The 17,646-nt window shown below is 41.0% G+C and overlaps 1 protein-coding gene across 10 annotated transcripts; it reads left to right on the top strand.

Annotated features, from left to right (window-relative positions):
* The first annotated feature begins 6,951 nt into the window (after nt 1–6,951).
* On the top strand, nt 6,952–16,158 carry si:dkeyp-69b9.6 (zinc finger protein 865). Of its 10 annotated transcripts, none has more exons than XM_058647381.1 (5): nt 6,952–7,396; nt 7,786–7,914; nt 8,826–8,903; nt 9,825–12,251; nt 12,537–16,158. In XM_058647381.1, the coding sequence occupies exons 4-5, from the start codon at nt 10,274–10,276 to the stop codon at nt 14,909–14,911; spliced, it is 4,353 nt and encodes a 1,450-aa protein (XP_058503364.1). In that variant the 5' UTR covers nt 6,952–7,396; nt 7,786–7,914; nt 8,826–8,903; nt 9,825–10,273; the 3' UTR covers nt 14,912–16,158. The 10 variants fall into 10 exon arrangements, with proteins under 10 accessions (XP_058503364.1, XP_058503357.1, XP_058503361.1 ...); XM_058647374.1 differs by having other exon boundaries at nt 6,952–7,400; nt 7,786–7,899; XM_058647378.1 differs by having other exon boundaries at nt 6,952–7,400; nt 7,786–7,899; nt 8,826–8,942.
* The last annotated feature ends 1,488 nt before the right edge of the window (nt 16,159–17,646 follow it).

Here is a 17,646-nt window from a genome sequence, read left to right as displayed (position 1 = left end):
GTCGATACAAAGAAAATACCACAGAAGAAGCTGGTCTGACAATCACCATTTTATTCTTCTCACCAGGTGACAAATTACAAGTGTGATATTTTGTACAGTCTAAGGATTGGCTTCAGAGCAAGCCAGAAACATCAGAGTCAGGAGCAAGGGCAGCCTGAGTGAGGCCTTCTCCTGCGTGGCTCCTTCTGCCATAAGAGACTCGGATGGTTAGGAAGCCCGTCCCATCCTCAAGACAAAGACCTTGCTGTATCATATCGCACTGCAGCCAGTATGAGTTTAAAAAAAGAAAAGAGAAAAAAAATCTTCATCAATAACAATGCTTATCAATACTAAGGGCTATCCTATTCTATATACTGTAGTATGTGATATCTGTGGTCCATATAAAATGCTATCTCTTTCTCTTGATTTTGTGTTGATATTGTCACGATGTATTGAGTATTAATGTGTAGAAAAGAAAACAACAAAAAAAACAAGAGCAATTAAAGCACAGTTCAAAGAGAAACGGAGACAAAAACTTTTGCACAAATCTAACCCCCCCAGATATTTGCACCAGATACACGTTGTATCGTGTCCTCAAGGTTTACATTCTGTACAAGCACGGCTGAGAGTGTGACTGATCAATGAATGGCGGTATTACGTTAAAGGGAGAAGAAGGTTTTTTTAATCAGCAGAGTTTAGAGGTAATTACACAGATTCACTGCTGGGTTTTTGTTCAGTCATGGGAGAGGACACGGAGAGAAAATGCTGACAAACAGAAACACACAATTCATTTCAACAATCTTCCTATACACAGTGCTAAATGTAGTTGTTATGAATATGATGGAGTGTTATTATTAATGATTATTATAACTGTTATGGTTATTATTAACAATTATCTTATGATGTGATGTTCTTTTGCTTGGTGGGATTTAAGTGTTTATTGTTTTTTAGATAACTAGCATTCTCATGACTGATTTTTTCATACATCTGGTCATAAATTCAAGTTTGAAAAGCATTCCAAAATCTTGATGCATGCCAGCTCCATTTCATTGAGAGACACTTACTGTGCGGCCAGTTTTCCAGCTGTACGCTCTGTGTCTAGACATCGGCCTTATGACTTCTTGATCTAAAGTGATTACTTAGGTTTCCACACTGGTACAAAAACATATTTTTTGGGGGAAAGAAAATCTGCGGCCAGTAAGGTGTAGACGGGTTTGGGACAGGCGGGATATTTGTAACAGAATGGAGACGGTTTACTGTCCCTAATGGGTTGTACACACAAAACCCTTCATGCCATAATGTATGTGTGTTCGGTTGAATGTTTATTATAAAACTTGGGAGAAAAAATCCGAGGTCTGAACCTGAATGGTTTGAGTGCAGTGTCTTTTTCAGGGAATTAGGACAGATGACATAAAGTAGTGTTAGATTTTTTTAATAGAGCCACAAAAGGTCTGTAGCAAAGTCTGTAATATCTCACAAGCCATATCCATCGAAGCTCATCGCAATTTTATAAATGGTTAATCTAATTTGTGCAAGTATTGTATTTTGTATAGCTAGTACAATCAGAATATTTTCAGTGATCTCTTTGACATTAATTTGAGGATTCAACAAATTATGTGTTACTATTTAATGAATTGTACAGTGCCAGACTCATAGCATTTTGTTGTCCTTCTATTGTTGTAGCCTCCTACATGGCTGCAGGGGTTATTTCTTTTTCACAACTGAGAACTAATCCATAGACGAGTGAGCTGAAGCAGCTGGAGTTCAGACAGAAATGAATGAATATGGTGTGTGTTTTGACCATTATGAATTCATTTAGAGGGAGGATTGTTAATGGCCACCTGAAATGTGAATCATGACCAACAGTTAATTGTAAGGAGAGGGACAATGTCCTGTAATGAAATTCATGGAGTTATTATCATGCCTATAAATAAACAAAAAACCCTTTTGTTATTGTTTAATGCATCAATCCCCTTGGATACAACAGTGACTTACAAAGAATTTGTATAATAAAGTTGGTGGGAAAATATGTTTTGGCATTCTTTATGGAGCATGTTTTTTATATATATATGTAAGAAATGTATTATATTTATACATAAAATAACCACAACGTGTCATCAGGGATGAAGTAAATGAAGTGAAGTAATTCTTTTTTCACTATTTGACAGTAACTCAGCTAGTAGCACTTCAACACATGCGATACCAGCAGAGCGACCAGCTATAGTTACCAAGTGTTGGAAATACTGAAAGATAACAAACCTAAAAAGTCTCACTACCCCTCTCTAAAACATCTCGACGAGGAGAAAAGCCAAACAGGGAAGCAAAAATGTTACTAGTAGGTGGTTCATGGACCCAAAAAGAAAATGAAAAAGAATAGAGACACGGTGGAAGCCTGCTATTCCTGCAAACATACTTATAGCCACTATATGTAACCATGGTTACAACGGTAACCAGCATACAGATCAAATGGAGATGAGGCTGGTGTCTGTCTAGGCCAGGAGCTTCAAACTCATTTTAGTTCAGGGGCCATTTTGATCTCAAGTGGGCTGGACCAGTAAAATAACAGCATAATAACCTGTTAACAATAAGAACTCCTTTGTTTTACATTTAATGACATATCTTGTTACAAAACGTGTTATGAACGACCTGAAATTTCACAATATTATGCCTAAATTTACCATTCACACGTGCATTACAGCGTACAGATGACAGTGGATCTACAAAGGCACAAAACATTTAGTCACAGGCACAAATTCGTCCTGCGGGCCGGACTGGACCCTCTGGTGGGCCGGTTCTGGCCCGCAGGCTGTATATTTGACACTGCTGGTCTAGGCGGAAGCCTGCTATGTGGCTAAGTGTGTTTTTAATGTCAATTCTGAAAAAACTCATCAGATTGCCTTAGAACTCAGTCAGATCACATATTATGTCACAGGTCCTGATGTGCACAAGTCTGGTGAGTTTCTGTAAAAATACAACAAATGGTGGCACAGTTACGTGTGTGAATGTGTATATGCATGAATACAGTGTAACACCAGGTATTAGTGCAGCTTCTTATTTATATGTTTTGTTAAATCTTGCAACCACTAAATCTTTTCAGTGTTGTGACTGCAGTAGCCTCAGGGTCTCTGTTCTACTTTATTTTACAGCTTGGTGGCTAAATAATATTCTGAGCTATGTAAGTAGAGGCTAACTTAAGTGGTTAAATGTAGTGGACTAAGAAGTACATTTTGTTTTGGTTTAGTAGTAGTATTGGAAACTATTATGCAGCAGAAATGGAAATAAAAATGAAGTACAGTTCAAATGTATTTAATATAATCGCCTCATCACTGTCCAATCTACAACATTTTGTGCCACTATATCTAATAATCTATAGTTACGGCCTCAGGAAACATCTATTTTTGTAAAAACGTTAGGGCTCCTTTGAACCGAATTGTCAACCATGTGTGAAGAATGACAGAAGACACGTACTTTGTGTTCAACATATAGCTTTGAGACCAGCGGTTTGGTCTGGAAATTGGATTATATAAAAAAAACAAAAAAACATCATAAACACAAGTGTTATGTAAGGGGCCAAACCAAACGCAGCAGCGCTATATAAACAAAAAGCCGTCTGTAGGTTAGTGAGCACACAGGGCTTTGATCAAATCCCTCATCACCAGGCCGTGATATATTGTAAAAGCCACGGTAAGACTATATGGTACCAGAGGACGTGCACCACTGCACTTTTAAATTAAATGAAAAGGTGAAATTGTCTCCATATACTTCTGGGCTCTAGGCCGCCACAGTTATATCACACTGTCCAAACGAGAGCCTCACAGTGAGGCTTATATTCAAATCCTCCGATGAAATCATTTATTGCACTGAGATGTATGAAGGCTCTAATGAAAGAGAAGATGACTATGTCGTACTAATAAAGAAACACCTTTTTTTTTCTTTTTTTTACAGGAGGTTCAAAAAGGTCACGGAAAATACCGTCTGATTCAACTGTATTGCACTTCTTGTAATGCTCACATTTCACCAGCAGGAGGATCAGTGGCTCCTCAGCTCACAGATTGTCACTGAAGGTTTTCCTCATGAGTGGAATACAACATAAGCCTCAAACCCACTACTACACACAGTGTGGAGTAAATAATGAAAGAAACTGAACAGACTAATACTCATATGGTACCAACTCCTAACTGTTGTCAGGCAGCACCACGGCTGATATAACCTGCCCACACAGGTTTCCACCATTCACACTATTCAACCGCACATTCAACAGCTATGTAAAGGAAAAAGCCCAGTTTTAACAAAAACAACTCTAAACATACACAATTAATGAAAAGACATAAGTTTGGGGAGTTTTTCAGGGCTGCTTCCCTGATCTGAACTGTTAAAAAAAAAAGTCTAAATGTGTACCATTATGTTGCCTGATTTGATCTTTCCATGTGTGCCTTGAGGAGGTAAAATGTATTATGTTAATGACTCACAGTAGTCAACGGTAGTTCAGTAACTTCAGATATTTAGATTCAAATAGTCAGAGTTAAAAAAGCATTTACATTTAAGGATTTAGCGGACGCTTTCATTCAAGGCGACTTACAAAAGAGGAATGAGTTACATAGAAGAAGGGACTTCAGTAAAAGCAAAAAAAAGTGACTTCCTGAGAAATCTAAGGAACGTTAATGTGTCATCATTCTACAGTTGCTGTACTGAGAGACTCCTGACTTACCAGACACTCGTGTGGAACAGGAACAGACAACATACAGCTGCCTGCTTCAGAAGATGATGCCCGGGGGAAACATCCACATCACTCAACACATTAACTGATCTAACTTCTCCCCTCAGTGAAGAAACACAGGTCTAGAGCTGCAACTAACGATTATTTTTCATACTCGATTAATCTGTCAATTGTTTTCTCGATTAATCAAGTAATCGTTTGGTCCAGAGAATGTCAAACAATGCTGATCAGAGTTTCTCAAACTTGGAAAGGATGATGTTTTAAAATGTCTTGTTTTATCCAAAAACCCAACAAATAATTTTTTTTATTACATGTTTTAATGATTTATTTGTTACATGCAGCAAAGAAACCAGAACATATTCACATTTACGAAGCTGAAAAATCAGTAAAAACTTATTTTAATTCCTTAAAAACACTCAAACCTATTAATCGATTATCAAAATAATTGACAATTAATCTAGTAATCCACTGATAATCGAGTTATTGTTTCAGCTCTACACAGGTCCATCCCAGCACGGACCACAACACTGATGAACATATTTTACACCAAAACTATTACTACACCTTGAAATCACACACCTTATAAACACGACTGTGTAATAGCCTATTTATCACTATCTCTTTAATATTGTAAACTCTGCGGCACACACTTGAATAATGGGTTCTCCCCAGGTGTGTGTATGTGTGTGTGGGTTTCATCCAGGTTCTCCCGTTTCCTCCCATAGTCCAAAAACATGCAGATTAAGGGATTATACAAAACTGGACACTCTAAATTGACCGTAGGTGTGAGTGTGAGAGTGAATGGTTGTTTGTCTCTATGTGTCCCTGAGATGGACTGGTGACCTGTCCAGGGTGCGACCCCGCCTTTTGCCCTATGTCAGCTGGGATTGGCAACAGCGTCCTGTGACCCTCATGTGGAGGATGAAGCGGTAGAAGATGGATGGATGAGCTGCATACGTGTGAATGTAAGATGTGTATTTTGAGCTTTATTTTGATGTCATGCAATTAAAGAACGGTATCTAATCTCATCTATCTAACTGCAAAGGTACAAAAGAAGACTGAGACAAATCCAGGAAGAGGACAAGCAACACTATGGATGCCAAAAGCTGTTAAACACAACAAACATTTGACCAACCTAATTTTATCAATAACGATCTAGAATTATTCATTAGTCATAAAGAGTAGGTACTCCTGCCACAGATGACCTGGTGGTAGAGGAGACACACTAAGACTGAATCTCCGGAACAACTGAGGAATGTTCTTCAAGATGTTTGGAAACAACCTGCTGCTGCTGCTGCTGCTGGGTGGTCAAACCAAATATTGATACAGAGTTGTTTGTTTAGTTTAGTGCACACATAGTGTTAACATAACATATCAATGAAATCAATGTGTTATCAGTTTAGAAAGTATCCGCATCTCACTTCCAGTGTCTTACACATGCACAGAACTGTGCTCTATAGTTTTAGTTACATTAAGGCTCACACCCCATGTTCTGTAACTCCTGCATGCAATGTATTCATACATTTGGTATTTTAATACTATAGTAATACTATACTAATACTTTAGTAGAGGATGATAAATGTCTCTTCAGCAGATGTTAGGCGTGCATTAAACACAACATTGTTAATACACATTTATTTACATTTAACTGACTCATTTATATTTAAGCTCAGGTGATTTTACTGATTATTTCTTCACTTTTTTGTTACTTGCTCTATGTGCTCATGTGCTATTTAAGTATCCCTTCATTTTATGATTATTCTAATTTAGTGATCAACTTTGTAGCTAATCTGATTGCATGTTTTATTCATATTAACAACAAAGTTTAGGACACAATCAGTAGCACACCCTAATAATTGTTTTAGCTTTTAAATAGATACAGTATTGTCTCTTTTTCTACCACATTTGTAGTCAACTAAATCTGCTTTAATATTTATTATACATTAATAAATATTAAAGCAGAACTTCCTGTATTTGTTAAGGCACCAAAACAATCTCCTTGTAAATGGGGTCAGGGTGTAACCTGTGCTTATTATAAGATTTTGCATCACCACAAAGACAATGGAAATAGAAAATGTGTTTTTAAGAGAGGAAATAAAAGATTGCAACATCTGTTTAAATGTGATTTATTTCATTCAACATTATTTAACAGGCCCACGGAGAGTCACAGTGGGGGGGAAGGTCCTTCACCATTTTATATGTAAGCGGACACTGAGCTGATTAAATTAACTTCTTAACGTCTTTGTTTTGAGTGAATATGTGGAGGTTTAAGCTAGAGTCAGAGTGCAGCCACACGGTGAATGTGTCGTGAGCCCCACTGGTGCTACCCGGAAATATTACAAGGGCCGGAAAGGACCAGTGTTAAGGGAGCACACGTCACTCACTTTAGCCCAAAAATATTATCACCGACCATCCAAATCCTCCCTCGGCCGTCGAAATATTTAGCAAAAGTTCCATGCAAGCGCAGACCGTCGTAGTGGAATGGCGTGGAGGCGGCTGCAGTGTCCGTCGGCGTTGATTTGTGGCCGCTCAGTGTAAAGCGTTCTCTCGGCTCAGCATCAGTGAAATGGCTCTGGCTAACGACTGGAAAACAGCACGCAGAAATGGAAGCGCTCGTAGCTAGCTAGGCGGCGAGAAGAAGAAGAAGAAGAAGGCGTGACAGGCCTCATCCATCTACAACTGTGCTCCGCGACTGGAACCGTAGGTAAACATTTGCCAAAATATAGGTAACGTACTTGTATTTGCTAACGCTAGCGTCGTAATGCTATTTGCGGTCGGCGTACTTGGATATTGTGGTGTAGATTAATGGCTACCGTTAGCAGCCGCCGCGGGTGTGTGCTTTCTTGGGTACGTGTGGCTCCACTTTGCTAAACACGATGGTTCAGTGCAAATACAATACTAAGGGAAGTTTTGCATCCAAGCGCGTGCAATGTTTTCTTTGTTTCTTCAAATGTTGGCCAATATTGTTACAGGATGCCGCCTTAAGTGCATTCGTTATTACTTGTGCCCGAAACGAACTGCTAATGTTTACATTGCGCTATGAGTGTGGTACTGGTGGTAATTGGAGCGTTTCTGTCTTTCTTTCGCAGGATTGCTGGTGTGCATTAAAACGTGAAGCGGTCGTATATTCTACAGATTAACTCACACATCTGCCTGGGAAGCTAATTCTCCGTCTCTGCTCGTCGCATCGATCTGAGGAAACGGTAAGATTTAACGAGGTGAGCAAGAATTTAAGTGAGTGATGCTTCTGTGGCCGGTGTACTTTAGATTTACATCAGCCGCATAACGGGAAATACGATCGCAAATAACATATTACCTTCATACACAATGCAACAGTTAAGTTTAATATGCCCTTAGGTTTTGGCTACAACAAAAACAAGTGATCTTTTATCAAGTGAAACTCCTTTGGACTGCAGTGAATATTAAATTAAGCAATTATTAAATACTTAATTAATTGCTCACTACTTTGATAATTGGTTGCATGTTTATTATTTATTTGTTTTTCCTAAACAATGTAACAATTTCTTTTATTTTCAGCTTCTTGAATGTGAATATTTTTTATTTATCCATCTCTCTATGGTTCGGTGACAAAACAAAACCTAATTTTGTCAACGTTTTACATCGTTTTCTGCACTTTGAATATGGAACAACTACCGGATTCAAGTGCAATAATGCACTTGAATCAGGAGGATTATAATTGACCAATGAATAGATTATAAAAGTAACTGTTAGTTGGTTACTTGAATATATTTAATTTATTCATGTTGGTAGTGTGGTTTAGAATAATTCAGCTATTGCACTTAGCCAGTACAACTATAACGATAAGTGTAGTGTCTGAGATGTATATGAAATGAATCAACATGCAGGATGAACTTTTACTATTGTGAAATAAGAGTCGATTCAACTTAATCTGCTGTTGAGTCATCCTCTTGAACTGGTAAGGTATTACACAGTGCACGACTCCCATCCCATTATGTTTACAAATATGCATTCAAAAACACCTTAAAAAACATTTCGACATTACAAGGACTGATTGTTTCACTGAAAATAAAACTCTATTCTTGTATCCTGTTGGGTTAAAAAATTGTTAACCCAAACATCAATTGAAAATATTAACATTTTTTTGCAGGACAGGTTGACCTCCATTTGCTGCTCCCTGAGGTCCAGTTTAACACTTATGACTAATGAATATTTTCATGCTGAAAAGGTAAACCTGGATAAGGGACTGAAATTGTCCTGATTTAAGGTATGCAGAAAAATGACTTTAAAAAAGGCTGAATCATATGAATTTGAGTAATTATTTATAGAAAACCCACATGACAACAAGTGACAAACATCTTTTTTTTAATTAAAAATGTGCACTGGATCCTTTTCACCAAAAATAGCTTTGTTAAATAAGCAAAATCTACCTCCTTTCACTTGCTTTTGTGGCAGAAACATGTTATAAACAGAGAATGTTGAAAATAACCATTGCCTCCACAGAAAGTGTAAAGTAAATTATTTAAAAGCATTGGCACACAGGCTGGTATCATGGTAAGTTACCATTAAATATATAATCTTAAATTTCTATGTTAAACTGTTGAAGTGGCTGTTAAAGTAGACATGCAGTTTAACAAGATACTTTAATTTGCAATCTGACGTTGTTTACCTTTCTCACTTAAGTGAGGAGCTCATTTGTTTAAAATAATGAAATATATTTGTTTGGTTAATAGTAATAATGATGATGATAATAATAATTATAATAACAATTATAAAAATAAATATATTTATACCAGAAACAATTCTGATGTGTTTCCATTTGTGGTGTTTAATCAAATATGCAAAGATAAGATTTCACTATTCAAGTATTTTGCTAAATTTAAGATTATATATCTTGGTACCTTGCATCATACTATCTCTTGTAACAACAGTACTGCTTTCATTTATGTATCATGCCACCTAATGGAGATGAAGATTCATAGTCTCAAGGAGCAATATGCCTGTATGTCTCCTTAATGCATGGGGAAACTGGTGAAATGCTTACTATCCTTTAACATGGTTATGAAGGAACAACAAGGATAATATTATAACTTACAGCCGTGTTGCCCTCTATGACTGCCATGTCTGTTTTGAATTTTTGTTTTTTCAGATTTAGGAACTTCTTGGCTGCACACGGATGAGGACACTTGCTTAGATGAAGGAAAATGTCAACGCTGTAACTCAAAGGCAACAAGACGAAGCTATTAGAACTGCTTCTCAGTAAAGCTGTTAAAAGTAATTTTGAAATTAGGTGGAACTCTACTATCTACTTGTCAAAAAGACACTTTTACCCTTTAATCGTAAACTCATCTTCCCCCACTTGTTTTGGAAGTAAAGTGTGGGCAGTGGATGGTCAAGAGGGAGTATCCGCACCAGAAGTAAACAATCTGGAGAAGGAACTTTAGATTTAAGCTGACATTCAAGTAGTTGTGAAAAAAAAAATAGCCTTACCTCAACCTTAAGTCAAGTTTTGTCTTTCACCAGTCATTGGTGGGATCATTTTTGGGCCTAGTGCTTGGAGGTTTGGCCCCTGCACCCACATGTGCCAGTGAGTGGGAAATGTTCCAATTTGGAAAATACAATTTGGACATTATAGAAATGTTAAGTGGGCATCAGGCCCACCAATTCAAAGGCCTTGGTTTAGATCGACAACTTCAGCATCAACAGCAAGTGCAACTTCACCAGCATCAACTCCAGCAGCAGCAGCAGCAGGCTGAATCTTCTGGAGCTCTACTGTCTGGACTTGGCTTGGGCCCCCTGCAGGGGTCTAGAGGTAACGCCTTTTCTGATTCTGCCTCCATTTTTGCCAAGATGAGTGCCCCTCCTCCCCCACCTTTACAACAACAGCCCTCTTCATCTCAAAGCTCTCGTTCAAAGTCAAGCAAGATGAGCAGCAGCAGCTCAAGCCATTCCTCAGGCTACCCACAATTCCTGCGCTCTTTCCATCCGTCTGAGGCAGCACTAGCACAGGAACAGTTACACTCAGGTGTAGGCCGTTTTGAGCACTTTGCTGGGGGAAGTAGCAGTAGTGGGAGTGCTGGGGGATTAGGAGGATTAGTAACATCAGCACCCCCACCCCCTCCCCCTCTACATCCTGGCCTTTCTGTCCCCCAAGCATCACCTGGTCCCTCTTCTTCTCCTTCCCCTTCAACCTCTGTGGCCACCTCCAGCAGCAGTGCAGTCAGCTCATTGGGACACCAGTTGGTTGGGGCCCAGTCTGATGCACGCAGCCTTCACCAACAGTTTAGTTGCATGTTAGCTGCTAATCAGTATTTCCTTTCTGGGGTGCCTACTAATGCTAGTTTAGAGCAATTTCTTGTTCAACAGGGAACCCATAACCACTTAGGAATTGGGTTAAGTCAGACAGGTGGGGAGCCTAGTACTAGCCTTGCTCCGCCTCCCGCTTTGCATTCTCACTCACATGCCCACTCCACCTCTCAGTCACAGCAGAATCCACAGCAGCTTTCCCAGCAGCAACAGCTCCCTCCTCATACACTTTCTCACCCTCATTCTCATCCTCACCACCCGCTTCACCCATCCTCGCAACCCTCCTCGCTTAGTGGCTTTGATTTCCAAGGCATCCCTGTACTGTCATCAAATCAGATAGCATCTCTGATGCAACAGGAAGCAGGTTTGCCACTCTCTTTGCCTCTCCATTTATCATTATCTAAAGATGATGGTAAAGGGGAAGGCACTGGAGGTGGAAGTAACAGCAGTAGGAGGAAGAAGGCTATGGCTGGTTATTTACCACAGAGAAAATCTGATGGTGGTAGTAATAGCAGCAGCAGCAGCCATGGTCATAGCAGCCACAGTGGTAATCCCAGTAGTAGTAGTGGAGGGCTTAGTCATGGTCAACCACCAGCTTTAATTGGGAGTGGGGTAGGAATGTCTAATATGGGTGGAGACCCATCATCACTTCTTGCTTCATCATCATCATCCTCATCAGTAGTTTCTTCCTCTTCCTCTTCTGCTCCCTCTTCCACTGCTGCCTCAGTTCTAGTTACTAATGATTCTCACCTTTCTAAATCTGATAACCAGAACTCATTGCAGCCCAACCCCACTGACACCGTTTATAGCTGTGGGGATTGTGGCAAAAGCTTCCCTCACCTTTCAAGCCTTCGCAGGCATTTGCGCATGCATGAGCCAACCACAGCAGGCACTAGCAATACTGCCACTACTGGCCCAAACCCTATTCACATTAAAATGCAATCAGACCCAAGCCTACCCCATTCGACCCAAGAAACTATCCAACCCACATCCAATTCTTGTCCTAGCCCAGACAAACTATTTAATTGCCCTGATTGTGGCAAAGGCTTTAAGAAAAAAGGGCACCTCCTGCAACATGGTGTGATACACTCTTCTGCCCGCCCATATGGCTGCTCCACCTGCTCTCGGGCTTTTAATCGTAGAGAGTCACTGACACGCCATGAGAAGATACATGAGGAAAAGCCCTTCCGATGTCCTGCCTGTGGTCGTGCCTTCCGTGAGAGCACATCTCTTCTCAACCATGCTGCCTCAGGCACCTGCGGCAAGCCAGGTAGGGGACCTAAACAACGGGGCAGCAAGACAGGAACTGATGAGGACAGAGTCGGGGGAGGGGGTGGAGGAGGTAATGGAGGAAGGGGGACTTGTCAGAGCAATAGAGGTGTCATTTATGGTAAAACTGAGGAAGAAGATGGTGTAATCATTGTGGGGGAAGGAGAACCAAAACCAGGTTTAGGTTGTGAAGGTTTGTTTCAGTCTGGAAGGGGGGGTAATTCAAATGACAGGGAAAGAACAGATGGTAAATACCCCACTGACTACTCTCGGAATCGTTACACAGGCTACCATGATGATCATCGTTCTCAAGGCAATCCATCTCCATGCTACTCTGGTGCCTCTCCCTGTGGAAGTGGGATGGCGGGCCCAGCTCTGAGAAAGGCACCCTTGGCCCCAACACTGCATCCACACTCACAGAGCCACAGCCAGCTCCACCATCCGCAGCAACAGCCCCACCTGCCCCTTTCTTCTCTACTGGATGACTCAGAGGATGATGTCACTAGCTCTGTCAATAATGCAATCTCTGCTATAACAGCAGCTAGTAACAGTGGAAATAGAGGGGATGATAGGGGAGACATCATAGGAGGTCTGCTAGGTGGTCTTGGTCTAGGTCCTCTGAGCTCACCTTCATCCACATCTGGTATGGATAAGAATTTCAGAGGTGGTGGGAGTCAGGAGGCTCTGAGTACCAACCCACAGAATCCCACATCCAAACCAAAACGTCCCCGTAAACCCAGAGCCAAGAAAGATCCTGCAGTTGGGGGACAACCCCCCAAACGTAGGCAATACACCCCCAGAATGGGGCCCAGTGGGCTCCCACGCACTCACCTGTGCAGTGTCTGTGGTAAGGGATTTGCACGTCGCGAGACGCTACGCAGACATGATCGCATCCATACTGGAGAAAAGCCCCATCACTGCACAATTTGTGGAAAGTATTTCAGAGAGGCTTTTCACCTGAGCAAACATCAAACAGTCCACTCTGGGGCGAAAAATTTCAAATGCAGCATCTGTGGGAAAGAATTTGGTTACTCCCAGAGCCTCAGAAGGCACAGCAAGCTGCATCAGAAAGGGGAGCTGGAAGAGGTGCCTACAACACCAGCTGCAGAAAACCCTAACAGCTTTAACCCAAACCCTCAATGTAGCGTGGCCCAAGACAGGAGCCAGAACCAAGTACCAAGCACCTCCTCCTATTACTCCTATCCTCAAGATGTCAAGCCTCAAGATACCAATCCCCAGGCACAGCCTCCACCCCCACCCCAACCACAACCCTTACCTCCACCTCGACTCTACACCTGTGCTATTTGTTGGAAATCTTTCCGCCATCACTTTCACCTGACGGCTCATCACCAGACAGTCCATGAAAGTGGGGGTGAAAAGCTCTTCAGTTGTGAGGTCTGTGGGAAAGCATTTGCCTACTCCAATAGCCTCACTCGACATAAGCAGTCACAGCATGGCCTGACACGTAGTGAACAGTCTAACCCACAAGACGGCAGCAGTGGGTCTGGAGACAACCGAGGTGGGAGTGATGTTAATCAGTCGACATCAGAGAGTGAGGCTGCCACCAATGTCCTGCTACAGATGGCTCCTCCCACAGAAGGCCATGGAGAGGAGAGTCTGAGTGTTGTGACTCATAGCCATCAACAGGCACCCTCACACCATCCAGCTGGTTACTCTCCCCTTTTTTATGATGCTGCAGCAGCTCAAACATCAGCTTCTAATGCCCCATCTTTCTCACAGCCTCTGCCTCCAAACTCTACAATCATGCCCCCGCAGCACCCACACTCACCAGCCGGGGTGAAAGGAGAGCACATATACCCAGCTGGATCCCGTAGCCGTACACTTCACACCACAGCCCCATTCCAGCCCCTCACGGAACTACCTTCCACTGAACATCATCATCTGCATCACCATCATCATCACTCCCACCATCATCCTCATCATCTGTCAGGTACCCAGTCCCACCAGCAACTTGGCTGCAGCATCCAGTTATCACATGATGAAATGAGACGACACAAGAAGAAAAAAAAAAAGTCCAACAGGACAGATTGGAGAGAAAATAAGTGTGAACCCCAAGGTTTAGTCAGATTTGATGGAAGTAAAAAGAAGAGAAAAATTAGTTGTACAATAAGAGGGCAATTGAATAAAAAACAAGGCTCTCTTCGTTTGACAATTAGGCGTGGAGGAGGAACAGGTGGTGGTGGGTATAAGCTTGTCAACCCTGGGGGAATGAAGGTGCAGATCCTGTCATCTCTCAAAGTCCCAGTGAAACGTTTTGGCTGTCCAATATGCCCCAATTCTGTGTTTTCCTGTAAAGCGGGACTTCTCGTCCACATGGCAGTTAAGCATCCACAAAAAGCCTCCACCGCTCAAGAGCGACTAAGTTGCTGTGTATGTGGGAAGCAGTCTCACAGGCCTTTGGCAGCCTTCATTCATCGGGCCTCCCATCGCGCCAGAGGGACTTTCTCCTGCCGACGCTGCTCTGCTCGCTTTTGGAATGCTACACTGCTTCACAGGCACAAGGTGTCCTGCCGCCGTCGTGCTAAAGGATTGCAGCGAGGAGATGCCAACAGGCTGAAGCTTTCAAAGAGACCAGGAGAGAGACAGACCTGTGAAGCTCAGGAGGAAATGCCACTCCTACGGGAACCGTACCGATACTGAGCATCTTCACATAAGAGGACTTTTTCAGGTCTAAAATGGGAATCTGAGAAAAAAAAAAGGGACATGAAAAGGCATTTGTTGCCTTTTAGATGAATTTGTTTCATGTCTCTGTTGACATTGTTCTGCTGACTTATTAGAATGAGTGTGTTATCAACTACTGTAGAGCATCCTATAAAATATCACCACAAATTCTTCCACTTTATATTGGAAGGTGTCTTCAAAGACGTGACTGTTTGCATAGGATCATTAACCCCTTAAGTGCATTGACACTATGCTTGGCTGACACTGTGCAGTTACTAGACAAGTTTAGGTGAAATTACCTGCTAATGTATCTCTTTACCCTCTTAACTAGAATCCCTGCTACACTTTTTTGCTGTATGATAAACGTCTCTGCTCTGTACTATGTCTTGTTGTTGTTCACGTAGAGGCTCTGAGGATTTTTTTTTTATGTAAAGTGCATTTATTAGGTTTAGGGACATGGGGACAAATACCTTTTGTTGATAGTTTGTCAGTGCATGTTTGTTCTCTGGTCAAGTTTTTTGCTGAGGTTGTAAAATCACTCCTACAGTATGTGATGGTTTATTCAGTATATCCCCAGAAGTTTGTAGTGTACAACTTGATTTTAAAGTAACTCTATATTCCCTAGTGATTTAATCACTCATAGATAAAATGTCAAAGTTGCTGGTAATTAGCATTTCAAGGATTCTGTGTCCCGCCAAAATGAAGAATCTTACAAAAGCCTTGCTTATTATGTTCACTTTACTGCATTTATTTGATATTCCTAGCTTTTATACAAAGAGATTGAAAACAAGTGGACTGTAACACAATGTTTATCTCATGGTATTTGTATGCTCTTTTTAGCGGTGATTATTTCTACAGTACTTCACAGCGTGTTTAAGACAAGGACCTATAATAATAATAATAATAATAATAGAAGCTAATGTAATATTCCATGTATTTACGTGTGTAACCCAATCTGTTTTCATGCCAATCTTACACTTAACCCCCCTTTATGTTTTTACTTTTTGCTGAGTTGCAATCATACTCTTACTGTCAAACCTTGTTTTTTTTTCTTTTGAAGATAAAACAAGCTCATCTTCATTCACATACAAAGTGTTCATACCCTTGTCAAGCCTCATTTTATTTCTTCTAAAGGAAAATAATAGTTTTAGTAGATTTCTATCACATTATTTACTGAGAAGTCAGTAGTTGATTATATTTCAACAATGAATAAACCTTAAGTGTAATATTTTGTTTTCCTTTCATTTCTGATTCAGTGTTTCTTACTGCAATATCCAGAATATGGTGCAAACCACTCTAACATGTCACTGTTAACTAAGCCAGTATTTAAGTTTTACAATTATATTATGGTTAATATTTTGATTATCTATATTATTAGTCATACATCTCTGAGGTACTTGTTTTTGAGCTCTCAAATTTACAGTACGCTACCTGAAATAAATGTGTCCAACTTCACTCGTAGCTCCACTAGATGGCAGTAAGCATCTCATTTATTATACTGTACTTCTCTGTTGTGGCTGAGAGTCGCAGTCACATGGATTCTGTACTGACGGGGAGTAGACAAGAGTGATGTGAGACTTCTACAAGATAAATGCCACCAAGTAAAAGAAATAACTTGATCACCGTTCAATATTCAGGATCAGTTGATTTAAGCCACATTAAACAAAAACAAAACAATGTACACAAAATCGTGTGATTGATCAGATGTCAACTTATGACATGTTTTATATGTGTCAAATATAAACGTACTGCATTAAAGAAAAGTTATTATATCCTTTAGTGCTTCCAGTTCAGCAATTTCACGAGCTGGAAAGCAGCTACAGTTCAGTCTTTGATATTTTTATTACATGTACCATGCAGTTAAATATGCAGATAATGCATGTATAGGACACGTTTTAGTGATTTATAATTCACATAGTCTCTGTTCAAATAAATAAATAAAGATTATCTACACCACGTCCTCATGTGTGGGGTCAGTAACTCTAACTAGACATACACTTAAAAACAAACCAGGGTGCCACTTGAAGTTATGTTGATGTTCATATATTTAGCTCCAAATATTCATATGTAAATGTCCGTCACAACCCCTCTGAGCTGATGACACTGGATGTTCCAGCTATTTTCGTGTCAGCTCTTGCATGCGACCCAAAGACGTGAATTCCTGCGGTGCTGAATATTGTGCATGTGCTCTGCACCTGTACATCAGAGATGACTGCCCTCGCGCTGTTGTGTTTCGAACTGGTCTCACGCGGCAGGGGCATGCACTGTGAGGATCCGAGCGGGCGCGTTTAGGCGACCTAATTTAAGCCAATGGGCGCTCGTCGTGGGCGGAGCGACGAGTTACGGCGGCCAATCGGAGTGGGAGCCGCGAGCGGCCAGGCATGGACTCCCCGTGCCTCACACACGTGAGCTGAAGCTGCCATTGTACGCCGGGAGGCAACGTGCTGGAGTCTTCCTCTCGCCTGAAAAAACAGCACACTCACGTTTTCAGTGGATTACGAGGAAGCTGCAAAAGCCATGCAGCACTCACTGAGCAGGAGAGCCAAAACTACGCTGCAATATAAGCAGGAGCAGTGCTTTGAGACGGCAATGTTGGCCACATTTAAATTAAATGTTATTTCTAATGACAAGGCCCAGTCGTGTATTTACAGTTAATTTTGTCACCACATAGTTAAAAAACCCACTGTGACAAAGTCGGAGAAGTGACTGTTTGT

This window comes from Solea solea, chromosome 13, assembly GCF_958295425.1.
Source record: "Solea solea chromosome 13, fSolSol10.1, whole genome shotgun sequence".
NCBI classification, from domain to species: Eukaryota; Metazoa; Chordata; class Actinopteri; order Pleuronectiformes; family Soleidae; genus Solea; species Solea solea.
The sequence above is the reverse complement of the archived record's forward strand: the minus strand, read 5'-3'. Positions and strand labels throughout refer to the sequence as shown.